This window comes from Rhynchophorus ferrugineus, unplaced genomic scaffold, assembly GCF_030347505.1.
Source record: "Rhynchophorus ferrugineus isolate W39M unplaced genomic scaffold, kcgeb_rfMv2 rfM6, whole genome shotgun sequence".
Classification (NCBI taxonomy): domain Eukaryota; kingdom Metazoa; phylum Arthropoda; class Insecta; order Coleoptera; family Curculionidae; genus Rhynchophorus; species Rhynchophorus ferrugineus.
The window spans coordinates 32259549-32283794 of record NW_027472585.1 but is presented as its reverse complement, the minus strand read 5'-3'; the positions used below and the strand labels follow the sequence as shown (position 1 = coordinate 32283794).

Below are 24246 nucleotides of genomic sequence, written 5' to 3'. Positions count from 1 at the left end.
TTCAACTGAAATTGACTATCGACTATTTCAGTCGTATACTTTTAGTTACTATTTTTGATTCTACTAGTTTCATTTCACTGATTTTTAACATTCTGGCTCTATCGATCTTAATAAAAATGTACCCAATGTATGATTGCATAGATTTATTGTAATATATATATAGTTTTATGATTTTTTGGTAGTTTGCTTGTAAATAACAATATATTGTATATAAATATAGCAACATTTTGGAATGATATTTTTGAAGATTGTTAATGTAATAGGGTAAAAAGATTAAAATTGTGAATGATAAATAGTAAATATAATACTTTTAACAGTAATACTTTTAACTCTTTTTATGGCAATAATAGGTAATATTTAGATTACTCTCTCGATTTTTTTTATAAAATATTTCCGTTCAGTAATAAATAAAGAATTTACTTTATTTAAAAAAAGCTCTAGTAGTTATTGTCTGATCATTTTTAATTATATTATGGATTAGTTTTTTTATGATTAGGAATATGTTTGATTTTTATTCAGTATTTAAGGTACATCTTTAGATTTTACTTTATGATTACAACTTTTCAATACCATTTTTGTAGTAGGATTTTTCCTTTGCTTCAAAATAGGCCTCAGTTTCGGCGATTACCTCTTCATTCGACGAACATTTTTTCCCAGCGAGTATTCTATTGATATCTGAGAACAGGAAATAGTCGCTAGGAGCCTGATCTGGAGAATACGGCGGATGAGGAAGCAATTCGAGGCCCAATTCATGGATTTTTCCATCGCTTTCACTGACTTGTGACACGGTGCATTATCTTGGTGAAGCAGCACTTTCATTTTCTTTAAATGCGGCCGTTTTATCGGCGATCAAACGGTCCAATAACGCTATGTAATAGTCGCTGTTGATGGTCCTTCCTTTTTCAAGGTAGTCAATGGAAAATTATTCCATGCGCATCCCAAAATACAGACGCCATAACCTTGCCAGCCGACTGTTGCCTTTTCCCACGCTTTGGAGCGCAGAGCTTTCTCATACCCAAGTATTCGTAATGATATGTTGTACACGTTCAGTTGATATCTTTAGAGTACCTGCTATTTCATTCAATTTCAATTTACGGTTATTCAAAGTCATTTTATCGATTTTTTAAATGTTTTCGTCGATAACAACCTCTTTTGGCCGTCCATTGCGTTTACCGTCTTCTGTGCTCATTTCCCCAAGTCTAAACTTAGCATACCAATCCTTGATGGTTGATTTTCCTGGGACAGTGCCCGGAAACCCGGCATCAAGCCAAGTTTTTGCATCAACTGTATTTTTCCCTTCAAAAAGCAATATTTTTTCAACACGCAACACTCCTTTTTATCCATTTTTATCACAATAACAAAAGTTGCTTCACTCAAAATGCTATAATTCACAAACTAATGATCCGATAGCTTTCAAATTTATACACGCACCTTTTGAGGGTTAGGGATAACTAAAAAACGTATGGATTTAATTCTAGTAGCCACATCTATGTGTCAGGCCTGGGACTCTTCACTTGACATGTTTTTTTTTATACACATATACATTCAATGCTATACAATAATTTTCTTTTTTGCCCTAACAATACTGTTTCACACTTTATATAGCGTCCTAGTCATTATCAACATTTTTGTTAATCATTATTAACACAATAGGGACTCTTTATAGAAGAATTAGCTGTTGGAAATAGCCCTTTTCTTACTGATTGTATGAGTTATTTACAGTTCAAATTTTAAGGAAGGTGCCAAACATATCATATAAAAATCTGCATAATTAAAATATGTAATTAAAATTAATTTAGTCGAAGACAACTTGATTTTTAAATTAAAATAAACCTTCCTTGAAATTTATGGAATCGTTTGCTTAAAACACGATTATTTACAAGATTAGCTGTATAAATAATATATTATTAGTCAATTCAAAACAGTAATGACACACGTGACTTCATCTTATTCTATTTAAAAAGAGAAGTTTGAACATGTAACATAAACATGTAAAATGAAGCTTTTGAAAACATTATAATTACAGGTTATAAACCGGCAAACGTTCTTTTAACGCTTTGTTTTAATAAATTTGAAATCGCCGCGGTTTTTATTAAAAATATTTTTTCGCGTTTCAGCTGCACTGAATATTACACGGACACGGTCACTAAAATATCTCAAAAAATAAAAAACAATGCAACCTTAAATTCACCAAAAAGAATAATTAAATTCACTCAAATTCATCTTCATTCACTTAAATTAACCGTGTTTATTCGTAACAAGTGACGAATCAAGATCAGCTTGATGTTTCAGAGATCAAACATACGAAATTTATAAAACAGTAAGTAGTTTTTTCAATCGAAATATAATTTAATGTAATTATTTCAGAGAAAATTGTTATCCTGGAAAGTATCCATATAAAGCCAAGAGATTTACAGCTATTTGAGGGATGTAGAGCTTCCAATAATACATTGTTAGGTAATATAAGCTTTAAGTGGTGTTAAGATAACCTCCAAAAGGGTTTAATGGAACTTCCAAAGATTGTTTTTAAAGGAATATAATTTTTAAAAGCATATAACAAAATCAAGGAAGAATTATTATATCAATTTATATATTTAAATGAGACATACATATTTCAGTATGGTACATTGGGTCGCTCATGGTAAGATGATAATAAATAAGGTGTAAAGACAACAAAAGTTGATCGAGAAAGGTAAAGGAATAACTATCGATTAGGTTTTGTTAATCATAACATTTATTAATAATACATACATATATCAACTACGGATTATTTTGTAACTATTTTGATATCAATGATAATTTCAACTCTCAATGGAAAACTAATTTAAAACGCTGGCGATATATATAAAAAACAAATTGTTAAAGAAGTTTGTGTCGTTGTGGGGTGGTCACGCGAATGCAGTTTGCTGACGTTTTGGCAGTGTTATCTCAACGTCTGTATGATTGACACTTCTGTTCACGAATTTAATGGAATTCCTCTGTTATCTGCGCTCACTTGATTATATTAATGCCTCTCCGTTCGGAACACTGCCCACTGTAATAGCTATTATGTATTTCAATCTGTTACCAACCCTCGCATTGGTATCGTTACAGCCTTGAAGGGTACGCTCGTTCTTTAGATTTATTCAAATATTTCGCGGCATTAAAAATATATTAGCAATGACTAAAGTTCCTTGTCATTTTCTAAGTTTATTTGTTTCTCACTAAATATTTATAGAAAGTATGCGATCAAGAATACGATAAGATAATTGAAATAAAATTCAATTTTAAATTTATTTTTCATTTTTATAAAAATATATATTAAAATCTCCTTTGACCAACTAGGGGGTTTATCTGGACTGGACCTACAGTTTAACGTGGACTCCGAACCACACTCCTTGGCATTAAGCCCACTGACTGGCCAGTGACCAATTTAGAAATGATCCCAGAAGACATCCGGTCTTACCCAGCCTGGTTACTGGCGTGACTGGGATCATTTATCTTGTCGAATTTTGCACTCTTGCCTATGATAATCACAAATATTTAACAGTCACAAACATATATTTACGACCATACCCCAGCAGGAATCGAATCCGCGACTATCGCAACAGTATTTGAACGGTCCTGTCGCGTACCCAAGCCGGTTTTTTTTTCTTCTTTCGGCAATGTGTTGTCAGTTCCAATTTATGAAATTCCCCAATAATCCTAATCAACATTCAATTTCCCCAAATTGGAGATAGAGTATCTCAACCATTTAAATAGAATTTATTTTTAATCTTTTCATATTACGGTATAAGATCAGAATATAGAATATAAAAGAATAAAACTTTCTTCCATATTTTTCTCGCAAGCATTTTGCATGGGTTTAACTTAACAATGCAGCCTAATTTCTTAATCCCATCCTTGGTTGCCATTGTTACCATTAAATATACTGTAGTATCTGTATTTAGTCTATTGCGGTTCTGTGTTTTAAAATTTTTAAGGATACTGAATATTCGCTCTACCAACAATGACTTAAACACTTAAAATAGTACCATTCAAAATCCATGTTATGTTCATGGACTTCAAACCCATCTTGATCAAATTCCAACATAGTTTGAGTGCCATGTACAACACTGTCACATGTGTCACAGATTTATGAACTGGAAATTGCCTCAGAATTGGCATCAGTGATTCCAGCGGATTTACAGCGGATATAAAGGAAAATAAAGGATCGCTGGAATCAAATTGCTTGGTTATGTCTGACGTCAATGTAATATATATTGCGCTAAAGTATACTTTTTTTACTGATTGTTAATTTAATATGTTATTATTATAATTAAGTACTGTTAAAGTAATAATTTATGAATGACGTCATATAGAAATTTACGAATTAATTCAAATTTGAGTTACTGGCAATCTCTCAACTAGAGAAGTAAGTACAGGTTGGTTAAGATTTTAAAAAATCAGTAATGATTTTTTGCGAAGAAAGATTCAACAATTTTGAAATAAATGAAAGCCGGTTCGGTTTGTTCGTACATTTTGATAGCACAAAGGGCCGTGATGCAGACAGAAACCACTGAAGGAAGAAGTTAAAGCGTACTTGTTTCAGTTTGCGGAAATTCGCAATTGTGTCGGTCGGGAAAACGGAATTTCCGTGCCGGACGAAAACCGGAGGAAAGCCAAAGTGGCCGACGTTCGTCCGTGCTTGGAACGGTAATAGGAGAACTAATTTGATGCTATTAAAGTTTTAATAATTTACTGTAATAATTCAATGTTACCGTTGTTTATGCCTATAAATAAATCAACCCACACGGCTCGTTGGTCTAGGGGTATGATTTCCGCTTAGGGTGCGGGAGGTCCCGGGTTCAAATCCCGGACGAGCCCCGTAACTTTTTTATTTTTTTAAATTTCATTCAAATAGTAATAACTTATTTGAGTAAAAATTTATTACTAAAACGTATATTTATAACTGGTTATTTGTAATCAAAAAAGTTATGTTACCTTGAGATTGAGACGAGGCGTGTGACGTCCATGATCCCTTGTATGATGTATCTGAAAAAAAAAGATTACATGATATTATAAGAATATAGAGAAGAAATGATTAATTAAACATTTTATAATCACATTGAATGATGAATGCTTTCCGTTATAAATTTACCTTAATAGGAATAATATCTAATAAAAATTGTTTTTCATGAAAATGTTTGTAGATTTTTGTAAATGCCTAGAAATCAGAGGGAGCTAAATCAGGCGAATACGCTGGACCTCGGAATATGATTCTACTTCACTGATTTTACGTAAGCAGGAACTAATTGATGGTTTTTTTTAAATGAATGAACTTTTACAACCAATGTGGGTGGAAGAGTTCAATGGACCAAAGGGTTTCAACAACAATTTTCAAGATACAGACATTTAATTAGATTAAGATTCTTAATAATCTTGTTTTGATTCAGATTTGTGATTTTACACTATTCCTTAGCCATTTGTTTTGATTTGAGGGCATTGTGGAACATCTAAGCCTGATTTGTAATGTTGAAACGGCACATAAGCCATTTTATTTTACTGTGTTTTTAATGCTGTATCTATAGCGTATACAATTTGCTGCATTTTTAAAATTTTCAAACTAATGTAATTTAATTATGAACTTGTTGTTCTTATGACATATGAAATATTAAGTAGTGTTGGATTTTTAGTTCCGTTTTTGACGAATAGACAACGTTCCGCGAGATTATGAATATTCTAGTAGGAGGTGTATTTATTTATCTATTCATCGTCAGCAAGGAAGGTGTAGCAAATATTTTTTGTTAAAATTTTATAAGTATTACTTTAACCATTTAGAAACATAATAATTATGTTATAACCACATGAGTCTAATAATCTAAAATGTGTATAAATGCGCGTATATATTATGATGATTTAACAAACAAAATATAAATCAACCTAAAAAATAACAAAAAGAAGCACAACATAACTAAATAGATAGTCTATATGACTATCTATCTATATAGAAACCAGTAGTAAATGACTATTATTGCTAAATTGCTGCCAAAGTTAAATATGAACTTTTTATTTCAACTTTAATAGAAAGAAAAATCAATAAACTGGTATTCGTAGTAACAATTTAAATGTTACATTATACTATATTATATTATACTATTATGTAATATAATACTATATTTATACTATTATGTAATAGTATAAGACAACATAACAATATTAATAATATTTAACTATATAAATTATCTAAATTTGCGAAGAAGGAATTAGAATTGAAAAACGATACCTGAGACTTAAAAAACAAAAATAGGAGCATAAAACAAAATTTTTCTAATGTTTTGATATTAATATTATATCCATGACAATGGGGATATTCTAATCTAGACATTTGAGAATAGATTTTATTCATATTTATATATTAGTAATAAATTTATAGAAGTATAATAGTATTAATAGATAATATAATAATATTAATTATAGTATCCCCATTTATTTATTTTTTTACATATATTTTAAAGTCTCACTTTACCAACGAGGTTTTATCTGGAGTGGACCTACAATTTTAACGTGGGTTTCGAACCACGGTCCTCGGTATTAAGCCTATCGACTGGCGGTCTTACACAGCCTGGATACTGGCGTGATTGGGATCATTTTCACTGTCAGATTTTACACTCTTGTCTAGGACAATCACAAATAATGAATAATCACAAACACAAATTTACCACCATGCCCTAGCAGGATTCGAACCCGCGACTATCGCAATACTAGGAGGACCGGCCTGTCGCTTTTACCACTGGTTAAACCAAGCCGGATATTTTCGTTTTAATTATACAAATTATTTAAATTTGCATGGTTTAACTGGATAACGAATTAAAAGTAAAAATAGTAAAAAATTGACTTTTTAAAAATAAAAACATTAACATAAAACATAATGGCAAGTTAATAATTTATGTTAATTAACCTAAGTGTGATATGTTTTGAAATTTGTATAACTTAAATAACACGTTATTCATAATCTGAAAGAAAAATAAAAGAAGAAATAAATGAATCAATGCTTTCTTAATGTTTACTTCATGACAATGGGGGTCTAATTTTAGTCTAGAAATTTGAAAAAATCGATTTTTCTCATATTTTCGATGCTTAACCCTTTATAAATATACTGTTAAGAGCAGATAAAGCTGATTTATTGACGCCGCATCTATACCTACCTTCTATACCTTTTAAACGCGTTCTTCTCGAAACTATTGATATGATATCTCAAGGTGAAGTTCTACGGAACCTCTACTTGAAATTTGATGTGAGCCTTCTCTAGACATTCTTCTATCGTATCAAAGTAAAAATATTAAACTTTTTTTTCGAAAATTTGTGAAAAAAGTGTTCGGGGAAATTAGCAAATATAGCTCGTTCAACAAGTATAATAATAATAATATTAAATAAACTATCCACCATTTATTTTATTTTTAACTGTATAAATTACTTAAATTTGGGTAGTTAAATTGGAGAATAAATTGAAACTAAAAAAAAAACAAAAATGAGGCTTTAAAAAAACCAAAATGGGAACATAAAGCATATGGCAAATTTTTAATTTAATTATATTTGAGAGATGTTTTGAAATTTGTCTAATATATTATATATATATATATATATATATATATATATATATATATACATATATATAATATATAAATTATATTCTGAAATATACCTGATTTAGTGACGCATCTATAAATGAAACTTTAAGCGCGTTTTTCTCTAAACTACTTATTTTGAAACGGTTGACTAATATCTCTTCTACGTTATGAATATGTATAATAATAATAATATAATATCAGATATTTTGATGTTTATAGTAGTTTATTAAAAGAAAAATAATAGTATAGAAATGTGAAAAATATTCTCATAGCGTAAATCTTTAATAGTATGCCCTAAAGAACGTTTTTAAAAATTTAAGTTAGTTTCGGAAATATAGTCGATTTCGTGATTTAGTAATATTGAAACTTTAAACGCCTTTTTCTCGCAGCGTTTGCTATAATATCTCAAGTTCTTCTCAACCAATTTATTTAAAATTTGGTGTGCAGCTTCTCTATGAATTCTTCTATAGTATCTTCTATATATCAAAGTAAAAAACAGTTGAATAATTTTTTTTCGCAACTTACAGTCCTCCGAAAAAAGGATAAATTTTCGAATTTTTTAACAATAGTAAAAATTCAAAATTCATTATAGTTTTATTTTGATATGACTCAAAACTAAATGAAGACTCAAAATGTATATTTTATCTTTTTACGGTATGATTTCAAAGTATAAACATCAAAAATATTTACCAAATAACATAGAGAACTGTCCGAACGTTGAAGTTCTGCTCAGATAGTCGGCCGACGGCTTTATATCCAACATAGTTTAGATGGCGGAACCTTATCAACACAAGTCCATGCTTCGATCGACGGTAACCAAACGGGAACGGATCGGACGACAGCGGAATCAAGCACGAAACGCGCGGATTTCGTTGATACAACACCACTTCCTGCCGAAACGTCGGGAATTGTCGACGACGATGCTCGCTCGTGACGTGTGGGTGCGTACGCGTGCGTGCTTGTGTGTGTGAGTAAGTGTATATGTCGGGGCGACAGCTCGCTGATGATCGACTGTGAGTTTTTCCGAGTGGCGTCGAGGGGGTCGACACCGACGGGGGTGTGGTTTGAGGATGAATGGCGGCCAATGAGGGGTGGCGAACGGGAAAAAGCGGTGGCGTCACGGACGCGGCCCAGCCCCCTGCCACCCCCGATGCCCGCCGTTGATCGCGAGGGTGTTTCTGTTATTCTTACGGGCTATTTCGTCCGGTCGTGTTTTTATATTCCCCCGATTCTTTGATGTTCGACGGGTATATACATATTTTTCCGCTCATATTCACTACTTATCGATACATTTCATACATGTGGTTTGAAAAAGTTCTGTATATATTTAATTTTAAAAAAATCTAGCAAAATATCAATTGTTTGTTTTTAATTTGCAGTTTTATTGTGAATAATTACTACAATTTATTTTATTAAAACCATTATCGATCGATAGCCGCTACTTTTTCCGATGTTTCAGGCAATTTACGGATTCCACCCCGAAAGAACGAGAAATATTTTGAGGAAATCCACTAATCGACCTATTTTTTCGTATCGTCATGATAAATGGAGCGCTGCTGAAACAGGTCACAATTCATATATCAGAACATATGGTAATCGGCGGTTTGGGCAGCACTTCTCATTTTAATGCTTCCAAGTATATTTTCGCCGGCTTTGCAATGAGTAGTCAAGCGTTGTCAAGCATTATCCTGAAGAATAACATTGTTGTGTTTTTGCCCCTATTTCGGTGGTTTTTCGCGCAGTGCTCTGCCCAAACGCATCAATTATAGCCGATATCGATCTTGATGGATATTGATTGTTTTTTTTAGAATTTATGTGCTTGTAATAGATCAATTGAAAAGTCCCCGGCCTACCATAGTAAAATACATATTTTTGGCAAAATTAGATTTTTATATTCAACATAATTCCTTTCCAGGGTGATACACTGATTATAGCGACCCTCCAACTTTTCGATACGATTTTTGTAGCATGATTTGTCCTTTGCAAAATAGGCCTCAGTTTCGGCAATCATCTCTTCATTCGACGAAAATTTCTTCCCAGCTAGCATTCAAATTGTCCAATAACGCTATGTAATAGTCGCTGTTGATGGTCCTTCCTTTTTCAAGGTAGTCAATGAAAATTATTCCATGCGCATCCCAAAATACAGACGCCATAAACTTGCCAGCCGACTGTTCACGCTTTGGAGCGGTTTCATCGTGTGCACTCCACTCTGTCTGTGGATGTCTCTCGATTGGACTTCGGAGTGACATGATGGAGCCATTTTTCATCCATTGTCACATATCGACACAAAAACTCGGGTTTATTACTCTTGATCATTTTCAAACACTGCTCCGAATCATCAACTCGTCGTTGTTTTTAGCCAAAAGTGAGCTCGCGCGGTGCCCACTTTGCACAGAGCGTTGTCATACCCAAATATTCGTGAATGAGATGATCTACACGTTCAGTTGATATCTTTAGAGTGTCTGTTATTTAATTCAATTTCAATTTATGCTCATTCAAAATCACTTGTATTTTTAAAATGTTTTCGTCGGTAACAACCTCTTTTGGGCGTTCATCACATAGCATCATTCTACGATCGTTCAAAATCATTTCGTTGATTTTATGGACGATTTATTGTGTGAAGACTTCTTTTGGTTACCCTGAACGTTGAGCGTCACTTGTGCGTCACTCACTTGTATACGACCACAACGGAATTCACTTGATTCAAATTAATTTCCTTGGTTTCAATGATTTTTTTTGTTTAAGAAATAATGCTTAATCAACACCTGAAAATTATCTATTTTCTATTTTTGTTAAATATAGAGATGTCTGCAGTTATGACTCTCAGATGGTATTCCGTCGATTTTTGAAAAAATTATCGATAATTTTGGCCGATATATCGACATATCGATATTTTTGTAAGCTGATATTTTTCGATATTTGAACAAAAAATTAAATATATTTCTTAAACATTATAAAAAACCATTTAATTATTATTTATGAACTGTTTAAATTAGTACTTAATCTGAAGCTTTGATAATACATTTTGTACTTTATTTTAAATCGTTAGTACACTTTTGGTACGTAATTTTAAGGGTTTATAAAATTATTAATATACATTGCAAGAAAATTACGATATTTTTTTTCTCCAATATATCGTTTATTTAAAAATATAGAATTGATGAAAAAGCATCTAGTAGTGGTAACAGCGCTCCGAATTTGTAATTCTGTAAATTTGTAATTGTATTTGCAATTGTTAATTTAATAATTTAAATGTTATTAAAAAACTTTTATGATATAATACCGTGAAGGTAGGAATGAAGTTTTTATTGATTATATTTTTTATTGATAGCCAAGTAGTTGTTAAAGTCAATAATTGGTGGGACCGATTGTGACGATTCTTTTTTCTACCAGCAGAACGTAACCCACTAGGTACACCGCATTTTTCTAATGACTTACAATATTGTCAAACGATTGTCATTTCTCCAGTTATAAAGGATTTGATAATATCATAATCTATTTTGGAATCGAAGTGGTTTGCGTAATCTCACAATTACATTGTTTGGTGCTCGCTGTTGTTGTAATTGACGTGCACAAACTCGTTGCATTCTAAGCCTATCCACTATATTTCCAATCAGTCTCGAAAGCAGTTGTGACATATCAAAACAACTTTTATCATTTTCTGTTTCTCGATGGCAATCAGAGCGATTAAAAATTGAGGTAACTTGTCATACATTTGATTGACTTCAACGACCTAGGTCAAGCGGTGTTCGCTTTGCCTTTGTTAATAATAAAATAAAGTTATCGCGTACTATATTTCTGATTAAACATAAACGTGAAATACATTTACAAATATATGCATGGTATAGCAGAGAGTCACTACATATTTGAACTCTATATTTGGCAAATGTTTGCTCAACTACAATTTCAAAATGATTCTAAATTAATATAGTTATATCATATTAGATACATTTGTCATTATTTTCACTAGATTTTCACGTTATCGAATCGATAGCTTATTAAAAAATGTTAATTTTTGTATGAATTTTATAAATCGTGTTCAAGTATTAATTGGTCAGTGCCGAAAAAGTATCTTCAACGTTTAATGCATTATATATTCTAATCAGGGTTTAATAATTGTGACAGGTAGTTTTAATCAGTATTCAACATTTTTAATCACAAAATAAATTTCCGAACGCATCTATAAATATTTGACAACCTACAACAACCATGTGGATCCTACGTGAGAGTGAAATTGATGACAGTAGCAGTGACACAGTATGGAAAAACAAAATTGTTGTTTTTACTATTTTGTTCGCAATTGTTCCATATTTTATCACCATGTAAGCTTTCCCTTAAAGGTTTTTTTCCTTTAGACTAGGAATAACCGTCAAATCGGTGACACATAATAATATGAATAAATAATTCAAGTTTTATCTTCCTGGCACCTGATAATTCTAATACAGTTGATTATTCGCCGTTTTTGTTGTATGTAAATCAACTTAAGATATGTAATTTTATGTTACATCGGAAGACAAGGCCTTACGTTTTGAATTTGAAACTATATTAACAAGTGCGTGAGTTAAGACGTTACTAAATTATTTATTCAGTTAATTTTAAGTAGTTTTGTTTAAAATTTTGTATTACTTGTAGTTATTCCCATATTATTGGAAATGTTAAATAGTTATGGCAGTTATGATTTAAGGATTAACAAGAGTATAATCATATTAATTTACATTTTACATTATTTGTACGAACAATAGATTAATGTATCCGTTTTATTGCAATTTATATTCAGGTGAGAAAGAAAAACACGACATATGAGAAAATTTTATCCTAATATGGATTAACAAAATTCCAGAATAACGACAATCGTCTGCACTATGTTTACAAGATATTTAGATATCAACATCAACTTTTTCGGACTTATAATATATATATATATATATATATATATATATATATATATATATATATATCAATATTAATATATTGATATCAATCAATCCATTTTTAATTTTAAGGTGAACAGAATAGTTAGGAAAAATTGTTTTTGTTTAAGAACTGGTAGTAATTGATATGGTTCTGGAGACATAGCATCTCATTCTATTAGAGGTAATAGGAAAACTTATTAAGATTTGTCTATACATTTTATTGGTACTAACTTTTAATCCATTTCAGGTTTCATTAGTAGATGCATTTGGTAACAAAGTAGAAACCAAATATTGCAAGAGAAAGTAGAAGGTAGTAGATTAAAGAAAGCTATAGAAGACAAACTGAAAATAGGCTATGATACTGAGATTGAGATTTGTGGTGAGATGTCACATAAAATATTACATAAAATGATAGCTCGAAATGAATAAAATTACTGAAGGAATATTACAGATGCAATTTTAATGATTCATTAGTATAATGAATAAATAAAGAACGACGCAATTTTATTTAAAAATGTGGGTAAATAAGACTAGTTTTTTTAATCAATTTAATAATATATATTTGAAGTGAACAATATGTATAAATGGTAAAGATTATGTAAACAGATAAATGAAGTAATAAAAATATGTAGATAAAGTGAAACTAACTAATTAATTCGCCGGCTTGTGACTAGGGCGGTATGCTTGGGATTGCTTAAATTTGTGATTGTCCTAGGCAAGAGTGCAAAATCCGACAAGGAAAATGATCCCACTCACGCCAATAACCAGGCTGGATAAGACCGGATGTCTTGGAATGGTTTCTAAGTTGGTCACTAGCCATCACTAGTACCACTTAGCCAGTCGGTAGGCTTAATGCCGAGGACCGCAGTTCGGTGCCCACGTTAAACAGTAGATCCAATCTAGATAAACCTTCGTTAGTAAAAAGGAGACTTTGAAACATATAAAAAATGAAGTTATGAATTATTAGCAATAATTTTGCAAATATTTTAAAACCACTGATAAAAATTAAGATGTTTAACGCTTAATTGAATAAGATAGCAACTATATATATGACAATTTATTATTTGAAACTATTATCAATTATTTTAGTTATTTGCTTTATAGACCAAAGTATAATTTCTATATTGTAAAGAACAAGGTGCCTAATTGTCTTCGTTATTATTTTAATTAATGATTATAACATAAAAGTAAATAAAAACCATATATACTTATATTTGATGCGCTGAAGTTGTTGCAGTTCTTAAAATAATCTTATTCATGATACTTTTGTTAGAATGTTCTATAATGTGTAGTAATTTAAAATTATTAATACTTTGTTGACTATCAAAACTTAATTGTAACTGGATTTAATTAAATTCCATTTAAAAAAGAGTTAGTTCTTCGGATAGTTTGTATCTATTTTAATATACAGACTTTTGTTACTGTAATTAAAGTTATATATTTTTTTATATATTGTTTTAGTAATATTAGCAATTGTAATCATTTTTAAGCAATTATCATTAGTCTATTATAAAAGAAACATGATTAACATTATAAATTATAGTTTAATTTCGACCACAGACTGATCACTAATATATATTTTTATTATTTATGATACTTGCACAATCATTAAACGAAGACTCCTTTTATCTGTTATTGATTAATTGGCGTTAAGTGTTGCGTGTAAATACGGCACAATCTACATTTTAATCAAGGATAGAAACATATCTCGTCCAGTTCAAACCGTATCAGCTCCCCCATCATATCAGATATCTTCATTTATCGTGGCCAGCGATCGCACTTCGGTCCTCCACCGGCAACAAACAAACAACCAATTAAGAGAATCCGACACGGGCCCACCTCAGGAATCAAAACAGTCCCGAAGCTCGGTTCCCACAGGAGAAAAACCGAGCGGAACGACGAGTGTGCCGCGGCCATTGTCGAGAAGCCGTATGTCAATTGTCATCGTCGTTAAATCGAGAATGAAGTGAGCATCGAACGTGGGATAGATCACGGGGGGCCACGCGAGCACATCTCTCAGTCGGATGGGGTGGATTCGAGCCGATGATGAGTGGAGAGTTTTCAAAAGGTCAATTATGTCCCACTTTATTTTTATTACACCCGATTATGCTTGAATATATACATTATACCTGATATATCGAATGAATTAACAAATATCCTTATCTTCGTGCTAATTTATAAATATATAATAAAATTATTATTTGAAAAAGGTGCGCTCATATTAATCGAATATAATTTCATTTATTAATACCATAATACATTGTGAATTAAAATAATCACTTTTATTAGTCAATAATATAGTGTACAACAGGCAATTTTTGTCTCTAATTTTCAAATTAAATGTTTATAGCTTATGAAGCATTTAACTGAGTGTTTGTTTGTATACTAATAGGTCAATTGAAAAGTCCCCGGCCTATGATAGGAAAACAAATTTTTTGGGCAAAATTAGATTTTTTTAATCAACCAAATTCCCTTCAAGAGTGATTCACTGATTATAGTGACCCTCCAACGTTTCGATATCATTTTTGTAGTACGATTTGTCCTTTGCTTCAAAATAGGCCTCAGTTTCGGCGACCATCTATTCATCCGACGAAAAATGTTTCCCAGCGAACATTCTTTTGAGATTTGAGAACGGGAAATAGTCGCTGGGGACCAGATCTGGAGAATACGGTGGAAGCAATTTGTAACCCAATTCATGGATTTTTACCATCGTTTTCACTGACTTTCTGTTTTTTCAAATGCTGCCGTTTTTCGACGATTTCGTCCCTCAAACGGTCCACTAACCTCATGCAATAGTCGCAGTTGATGATCTTTCCTACTTCAAGGTAGTCAATAAAAACTATGCCATGCGCATGGCAAAATACAGACGCCATAACCTTGCCAGCCGACTGTTCCGTTTTCCCACTCCTTGGAGCGGGTCCATCGTGTGCAGTCTACTTGGATGGCTGCCGATTGGACTTCAGAGTGAAATAACGGAGTCTTAATATTTTATCTATTGTCACATATCGATGCAAAAACTCGGGTTTATTACGCTTGATCATCTTCAAACACTGCTCCGAATCATCAACCCGTCGTTGTTTTTGGTGAGCGTGAGCTCGCGCGGCACCTACTTTACACAGAGCTTCCTCATACTCAAATATTCGTGAATGATATAATATACACGTTCATTTGATATCTTTAGAGTGACTACTATTACATTCAATTTCAATTTATGGTCATTCAATATCATTTCGTGGATTTTGTAAATGTTTCCGTCGGTATGAACCTCTTTCGGGCGTCCAATGCGTTCGCCGTCCTCGATGCTCATTTCACCACGTCTAAACTTAGCATACCAATCCTTGATGGTTGATTTTCCTGGGGCAGTGTCCGGAAACTCGGCATCAAGCCAATTTTTTGCTTCAACTATATTTTTTTCCTTCAAAAAGCAATGTATTATCAACAAGGAATTTCGTGTTTTTTTATCCATTTTTTTTTCACAATAACAAAAGTTGCTTCACTCAAAATGCTAAAATTCACAAAATAATGATCAGATAGCTGTCAATTTATACACGCAGCTTTTGAGGATTAGGGCTGACTAAAAAACATATGGATTTAATTATATTAGCGCCATCTATGTGTCAGACCGGGCACGTTTCAATTGATCTGCTATGTTATATCTATTGAAGATATTATAGAATTTATAAAATAAGTATTGAAGTGATAAAAATATCTACAATAGAAAGAAATCCTATTTTTAGTTCGATGTAGGTGTACACCTTATTTCCCCAATGGAAGTTGCTACAGGAATTAACAACAACCTCAATCCTAGAAACACTTCTAGAATTTATGATATTTTATCTGGGTTATTGAAAGCAAATCTTTTCTTTTACGAAAAACAATTATAATGTTAACATACATATTCAATGTCTGTTTGAGACTGAAGCATGTTCTGGACTTAAGTTTGCTCGAATAATTATGCTCAAAAAACCTGACTAACCGGCAGAACAAGCCGGGTGTTACAGGCCTCTTTCACTGCTACCTGTGATGTATTTTTTTAAGAAACTGTTGAAACGTATTAAACAATTTATAGAAATACGAGATTTCCAATTTGGATTTCGAAATCATCACTCGACAATCGACTAAGTCCACAGAGTAACAGCGGTTGTTGCAGAGGCATTGGAAGAAAATAAATACTGTCCTGCAATATTCCTGTACGTCTCATTTGGTCGTATAGTCATTTGGGATTAATCTATAAAGTTAGCAAATTGCTACTGCGGAATTACCATCAACTGCACTCACTGGACCACTTAACACTAAACAATACTTAAATCTATTTCGGCTGGAGTTTCCCAGGATAGTGTTTTTATAGCACTTTTGTATCTGCTGTACACTGCTGATATTCCAACAACAAAATAATCAGTGCATGGAATATTTTCATATATATATATATATATATATATATATATATTAGACTTAGACTATTAGTTAGACTCAAAGTGACCTCAAATTAAAGAGATTGGTTTATCAGCCAAACATAAAGCCAATTTAGATCTATAGGGTGCAAATGTTGGGTTGTACTAAAACATTAAATCAATGCAGCCAAACAAACTTATACAATTAATTAGTTACCAATGCTTCCGGCAAATCCCACATATATCTACGATTTTTTATTTCTTTATTGGTAGTGATTTTCTGACAAAGTAACTAATATTTAAAAATTATGGTGTGTAAAGTAGGATTTTTATTCTAAAATTCCAAAAATAGGTATACTATAAAATCGCTTTTGAGGTTTCTTTGCATGTAAATTAAAATAATCACTTCAATATTCATTAATAATTGCTTCGATTCATTTAATAATCGCTAGTCGATATTATATTTACCACAGACAGATTTTGTCTTCAAATTTAATCAAATGTATTAGTATATTATATAGAGTTGTACAGATTTCTTTATATTTTATGAGAAATTATATACATCCAGAGCAGAAAATATGTTAATAATTTTTGTTGTTGTTTATTCGTTTAAATTTTATATTTTCTCTTTTTTTCTACTTACTTTCTTCCTTCTACTAACTAAGATTTGTCAATCGGTGAGTGAAAATTTCAAATATATCCAAAGCTGTGAAAAACTATAGATTAATAATATTTTGTAATAATATTTTAAATATTCCACTAAATAAGACTAAATATTATTTAATTGCATTTAATTTTGTTTATATTTTTCTTTTTTTGTATGAAGTACAATTTCTCAATCACAGTTTCTACAATTTACATGAAATAATGACTGATAATTATTTAGTATTATTTATTATTTATATTTTTATAGTATTTAGATATAATCACTAGAGTTGCCAATATTTTAATTTTTCTGTAACGCCACTTCACATAGGTTCTTGTTTTAATTTATGGTGGTTAATGAATCTGTAAACTTCCTCATTCTCAGTCTTACTCTTAAACAAGAAACGGTTCAGATGTTAAAATACTTATAGCGTAATAATGTAGTAGTAGATATATGATGTGGCAATAAATTATCAAACCAACTAGTAACTCAACGTGCTCAAAACAAAGTTCTTCAATTAATTACTATTGCTTCTCTATATATTACCAACAAAGAACTGCACTATAACCTCGTGTCAGTGTAAAGCATGAAAGGTAACTAAATCACATCAGTGTGGTGTCAATGCAGCTACTGGGCAATGTGCAGGAAGTCAGAAGAATGAAGCGTACGGAATATGAGCAAACTTCTATAAAGTATATAAGTATTACTATTGAGTTTAGCTTAATTAAGTTATTTAATTTAATTTTAGTTCTGAATATCATGGATATAACTGGTATCGCCTAAGGATTCATCCACGTACAATAAACAAGTAGTAACAAATTAATTTATGTTTAAGACTGAAGTAAACGTTTCTAATAAAAGAGGTGATATCAAAACAAACAGGTGTCGAAAGTTTTTGGGGGTATTTTTTTCAGATATATTAGGATATTTCAGATGTTATTTTAATACGTACCAAATTATTTAAAATATATGATGTTGCTATCTTAAATTTCTAAAAAAGTATATAATGAAAAAGTCCGACAAATCAAAAATAATTATGTCTTTTTTACTTAGCTTGTTTCTTACAGCTTTGCATTAATTGCATTTAAATAAAAAAGTTAACCTGTGATAAAGTTTAAAATGTTATAATAATGAGCTTTATTGCTTTAACAGTTTGAAGGTAATCCATGGGGTTGCATCTAAAGAAGGTGACACCATTTTCATTTTTTTTGTACATCACTTGGTGGGTTCTTGTTTTGATTTAGGATTATTGCATTGATTAAGTATTATGATGATAGTTATTGTTAGAATACTTTTGACTGTTATGGTCGAACTTGAATGTCTTGTTCCTTTGTATCGAATACGTTATCAGTTTTGTATATTGCTTGTTGTTTATTTAACATTTTCAAAATACCTTTAATTTCATCATGAAGTTTCGGTTATATATATATATATATATATATATATATATATATATATATATATATATATATATATATATATACATATATATATATATATATATATATATATATATATATATATATATATATATATATGGAAAATCAACCATCAAGGATTGGTATCCTAAGTTTAGACGTGGTGAAATGAGTACCGAAGACGGCGAATGCAGTGGACGCCCAAAAGAGGTTCTTACCGACGAAAACATTTACAAAACCCACAAAATGATTTTGAATGACCGTAAATTGAAATTGAATGAAATAGTAGTCAGTCTAAAAATATCAACTGAACGTGTACATTATATCATTCATGAATATTTGAGTATGAGGAAGCTCTGTGCAAAGTAGGTACCGCGCGAGATCACTTTTAACCAATAAGAACGATGAGTTGATGATTCGGAGCAGTGTTTGAAGATGATCAAGCGTAATAAACCCGAGTTTTTGCATCGATATGTCACAATAGATAAAACATGACTACATCATTTCACTCTGAAGTCCAATTGGCAGTCATCCAAGTGCAGGCAGTCATGAAGTTTCGGTTACGTTCTTATGAAAGATGGCATCGAAATAGGTGGTGTTCAAAAAACTTACTGAATAACCTAATATATAGCTCGACAAATAAAGTAGTTAACTCGGGTCATCAAAAGGTCGGGTGCAATCAATTTGCATCATATGACAATATCAATATATATGACTGCATCAATTTTGACTTTTAGTTTTCTGGTTTATAACCTTTAAGCATTTTCAGTAAGGTTTCGAAGGATTTTGTAGATATGTGGCAACATGATCGACTAGTATCAATACAAATAAAATTTTATAATCTGATTCGCTTACATCTTCGGAAGCATTAGACATATCTCTTTAACTATGATAAAATAAGAAGAAAAATTCTGCTAGAGTTTTAAAACGAATTTTAACATACATTTTTACAAACTGCAACTGGCAATAAATTTGATATCATTTATGATGCGAATTGGCTGTTTTATGCGACGGGTAGTACTATATATATATTAGACTATAATAATATTATATATTCTTTATTAAGGGACCATATGTTAAATTAAAAAATATAATTATTAAAATAAAATCATATATCTAGGTAAATTGTCAGTCAGTTGTGTTAATAAGTCGACGACAATGAATACCACGGTATAGTCGGCCGCTTCTAGTTCTAAGTTTCCCCGCCGCGTGGCTTTATCCTCACCGGAAGCGCTGCCATAGCAACTCATCGATTGTCGGCGGCATCGCCGTCGGCTTTTCCCAACTCAAAAGCAGTTCCCGGTGCAAGAAGCTAATATACGACAAGAAAAATATCGTCCCGCAGGACCTCGTCACCGACACCGACGTTTGTTCGTGTGAGCCGAGATCTTCGTCATCATATATTTAAATAAAACGTTTCCACACGTTCCTCAACCGTTCCATCGAAATATATTTATGCCCGGTAACGTATCGTAACTCGATTTTCTTCTTCATCTGCAAGAAGCGCCTCGAGTCGAAATTGAATTTGAATCGAATTCGAAAAAGCCCACTAACGACATTTCCACATCGGTATTAGTGGCAATACCTCAAGAGAACCGCGCCATTTCCGGACCCAACTGTCCGCCCCCACCATCGCGTCGCCTCCCCCTCCCCCTCCCCCTCTCGCTGCCGCCCCGTACCGCCCCCCCCGCCTTTCCGACCCGGCAGACTTTCCCAGATAGAAATTCTCGTACATCAGATAATCCGGAGTGGCGGGGCGCTATCCGGGTTTAATTTAAAATTAATATAGCACAGGCGGCGAACAGCGGAAATGAGCTTTAGAGGCCCGGAGGTGTGTAGAAGGAGGGTGGTGGCGGCGGCGGCGGCGGCGGAGGGGCGAGGGGACGGGGTGGTAGCGCTGGTGGCGGGGAGGGACGGGAGGAAAGCGTGAAAGAGCGAGGAGCTTATTAAAACGGAGACTTTGCGAGTTTAGTTTTGTTTTTGGATTGTGATTTTGGCGTTTCGCGCCTTCCCCTTCCCCCCCCGGGTTTCGTTCGGATGTGGCGAACGGCGTTTAAGTGGGGAAACGTGGAGGTGCGGATCTATTCATATGAGGAGACAAGTGCGGAAGATTTTTATTAAATATTAGGTGTATAAAGAAATCTCTCATTAAAAAAAAACCCACAGTTTTCTTTTTGAATATAAAGAAAAATTGTAAATTATATATCAAGATGATTTTTATTATTAGCTCATTGAGTATTATTTGAGTATTAATACAGTAGTAATATTTTTTTAATTAATTACATCTTGCATTGGATATGCTTAGGAACAAGTCAATTGAAAAGTCCACGGTCTGACACATAGATGGCGCTACTAGAATTAAATACATGTGTTTTTTTAGTCAGCCCTAACCCTCAAAAAATTCGTGCATCAATTCGACAGCTGTCGGATCATTAGTTTGTGAATTACAGCATTTTGAGTGAAACAACTTTTGTTATTGTGAAAAAATGGATAAAAAGGTGGTGTTGATAAAATATTGCTTTTTGAAGGGAAAAATACAGTTGAAGCAAAATCCGAGTTCTCGGACACTGCCCAAGAAAATTAACTGTAAAGGATTGGTATGCTAAGTTTAGATGTGGTCAAATGAGCACTGAAGACGGTGAACGCAGTGGACGCCCAAAACAGGTTGTTACCGACGAAAACATTTAAAAAATCCACAAAATGATTTTGAATGGCCGTAAATTGAAATTGAATGAAATAGCAGACACTTTAAAGATATCAACTGAACGTGTACATCATATCAGTCACGAATATTTGGGTATGAGAAAGCTCTGTGCAAAGTGGGTGCCATGCGAGGTCATTTTCGACCAAAAACAACGACGAGTTGAAGATTCGGAGCAGTGCTTCAAGATGATCAAGCATAATAAATCCGAGTTTTTGCGTCGATATGTGCTAATGGATAAAACATGGCTCCATCATTTCACTCCGAAGTCCAATCGACAGTCATCCGAGTGGGCTGCACACGATGAACCCGCTCCAAAGCGTGGAAAAACACAACAGTCGGCTGGCAAGGTTATGGCGTCTGTATTTTGGTATGCGCATGGAATAATTTTCATTGACTATCCTGAAAAAGGAAGGACCATCAGCAGCGACTATTGCATAGCATTAATAGACCGTTTATGTTGAATAAAAAGACTAATTTCGCCAAAAAAAGTTTTTTACTTTGGTAGGTCGGGGACTTTTCAATTGACCTGTTACTGTATGCTATAGAAAGCGCCTGGATTTGAAATTGAATTTCAATCGTATTCACAGCTCTGCGTACACATAGCATGCGTAAAGAAATACCTAGAACTTCCACTGAATCTTTTCTGGTCAATCGATGGTTCGATAACGAACCGAAGCGAACCTAATGGCGCCATCTCTTGTCGAATACAAAACTTATCGAACAACCTTTTAGTTTTAACATTATATGAGTGGAAGATGATTGTAACAAACCATAAAACTAGTGCAAAAAATGCTCGACGGCACAATTAGTTAGCTGTAACAAAACGAGGAAATAAAATAAAGTGGTGCGAAGTGGCTGTGTGTCGGAAGCGGGCCGCCGGCGGATACCGCTGTCTCCGGGACACTTCCTCCCCGGAGCGGCGGCCAATTTCACCCGGAGCGGACGCTTTCCGCGCCGGAACGACCAATGCAAAATGTCCACGCCGGCCGTCCGATTCCTCTTTTTTGTTCCTTGGCGTATATAGTGGGCGATTTATTTTTTCCGTCGCTTTCGTTCGACGAATAATCGATTAATTTCTTATAACCCTCATTCTCGTTCAAATATATTTGACATGAAAAGTATATGATATGAAATGTCCTGGCGTAACAAAGAAAACGCGTTTTTTTTGTTTAAAACTGGCTTTATTCATCGACGTAATCGCCATCAAGAGCCACATAATCATTCCAGCGCCGCTCTAACATTTCAGTACTACTTTTGTCGAACAATTTATCTTTTGCCTCAAAATAGGCGTCAGTTTCAGTGATAACGTCTTCATTCGAGCGTAGCATTTCGAGATTTAGTAGTCGCTGGGAGCCACATCTGGCGAATACGGTGGATGTGGGAGCATCCATGGTAGATAGATTAGGATAGTTGATGGTAGACCACATCATTTGGATGTCCACTACGTTCTGTATTATCGGTGTCTCTATGACCACATTTCAACTTAGCAAACCAACATTTTATTGTTTTTTCTTATAGAGTGGGGTCCTTATAACACATTTCAAGACATTGTTTTGCTTGAACGGTATTTTTTTCCATCAAGAAGCGGTATAAAATTAAAACACGAATTGTTTTTGATCCATTGTTTTATAAATATCAAGAGTGGTGTCACTCTTTTCACAATAACTCACAAACTTATGAGTAGAATATCATGAGTTTTTAACAAATTTCTTTTGAAGGTTAGTACTAACTGAAAAAGTGGTGTATGCAATAAAACTAGCGCCATCTATATGTTAGGCTCGGGACTTTTCAGTAAATGTATTACAGTACGTGGATTAAAAGGAAATCCGTTATTTATGCGTGAAAATGGAGGACTTGTTTACAAGGGCAGTTTAATAAGTGGGAGGCTTTCTGAATTTTCTGCTCAGTGACTTTAAATGCATCACTGCTGCCATCAAGTGCCATATATTAATACTGTGAAATTTTGAGCAGGCTGTGTCATTTAATTTGTATTTTATTGCGATTGACCGCAGATAAGCTTTCGAATTTTAACAAAAATAAAAGAAAACGATTTTCGTGATTAAGTATTATTTTTTGCACAAAGTATCGCGCTATGGGGATTCGGCACAAGCAATGGTTAAGAAGTGGATTATCAATCCAAAAGATGTACGTGTTTAGTTGAATATTTTGATGACACTCACATTTGGCCATAAGTGAAAACGTGGGACTTCTTCGAAGGAGTGCTTGGCGATGTTTAGCCACAATCCGAATAAGTTCTTGCGCCGAGTTTCTCCGGGTGTACTCAGTGTCACTCATATTAATAAAAAATGATAAAACGAATGAGAAACAAAAATGGCCGAGATTTGGTTCGAATTAAAAAGTTATGACTAACAAACACCTCTTTTGAGTGCATTGAGAAAACCTATTATTTGGATAGAAAAACAAATTGTGAATAGCGCTGAAAAAGTAATTGATTTAAAGTGATAATCACCATTAAATGCTTTTTCCATTCATTTAAAGAGTCACTGACTTATCAAACTACCCTTGTAACATATTTAGAATTATCCAATGTTCAAATATGCGGTGTTCTATTATATATCCCCTCT

General features: G+C 32.9%; 1 protein-coding gene and 1 non-coding gene across 2 annotated transcripts in view; one reads left to right on the top strand and one right to left on the bottom strand.

The window, feature by feature from the left end:
- Ets65A (DNA-binding protein D-ETS-3) overlaps window positions 1–24246 on the bottom strand; it is a 158399-nt gene that overhangs the window by 77390 nt on the left and 56763 nt on the right. Inside the window, exon 5 of the mRNA XM_076407008.1 lies at window positions 4963–5013. Coding sequence (XP_076263123.1) covers window positions 4963–5013 — 51 coding nt within the window. The remainder of the gene's footprint in view (window positions 1–4962; window positions 5014–24246) is intronic.
- TRNAP-AGG (transfer RNA proline (anticodon AGG)) lies at window positions 4774–4845 on the top strand. The gene has a single exon. It is a non-coding gene; the product is annotated as a tRNA-Pro (tRNA).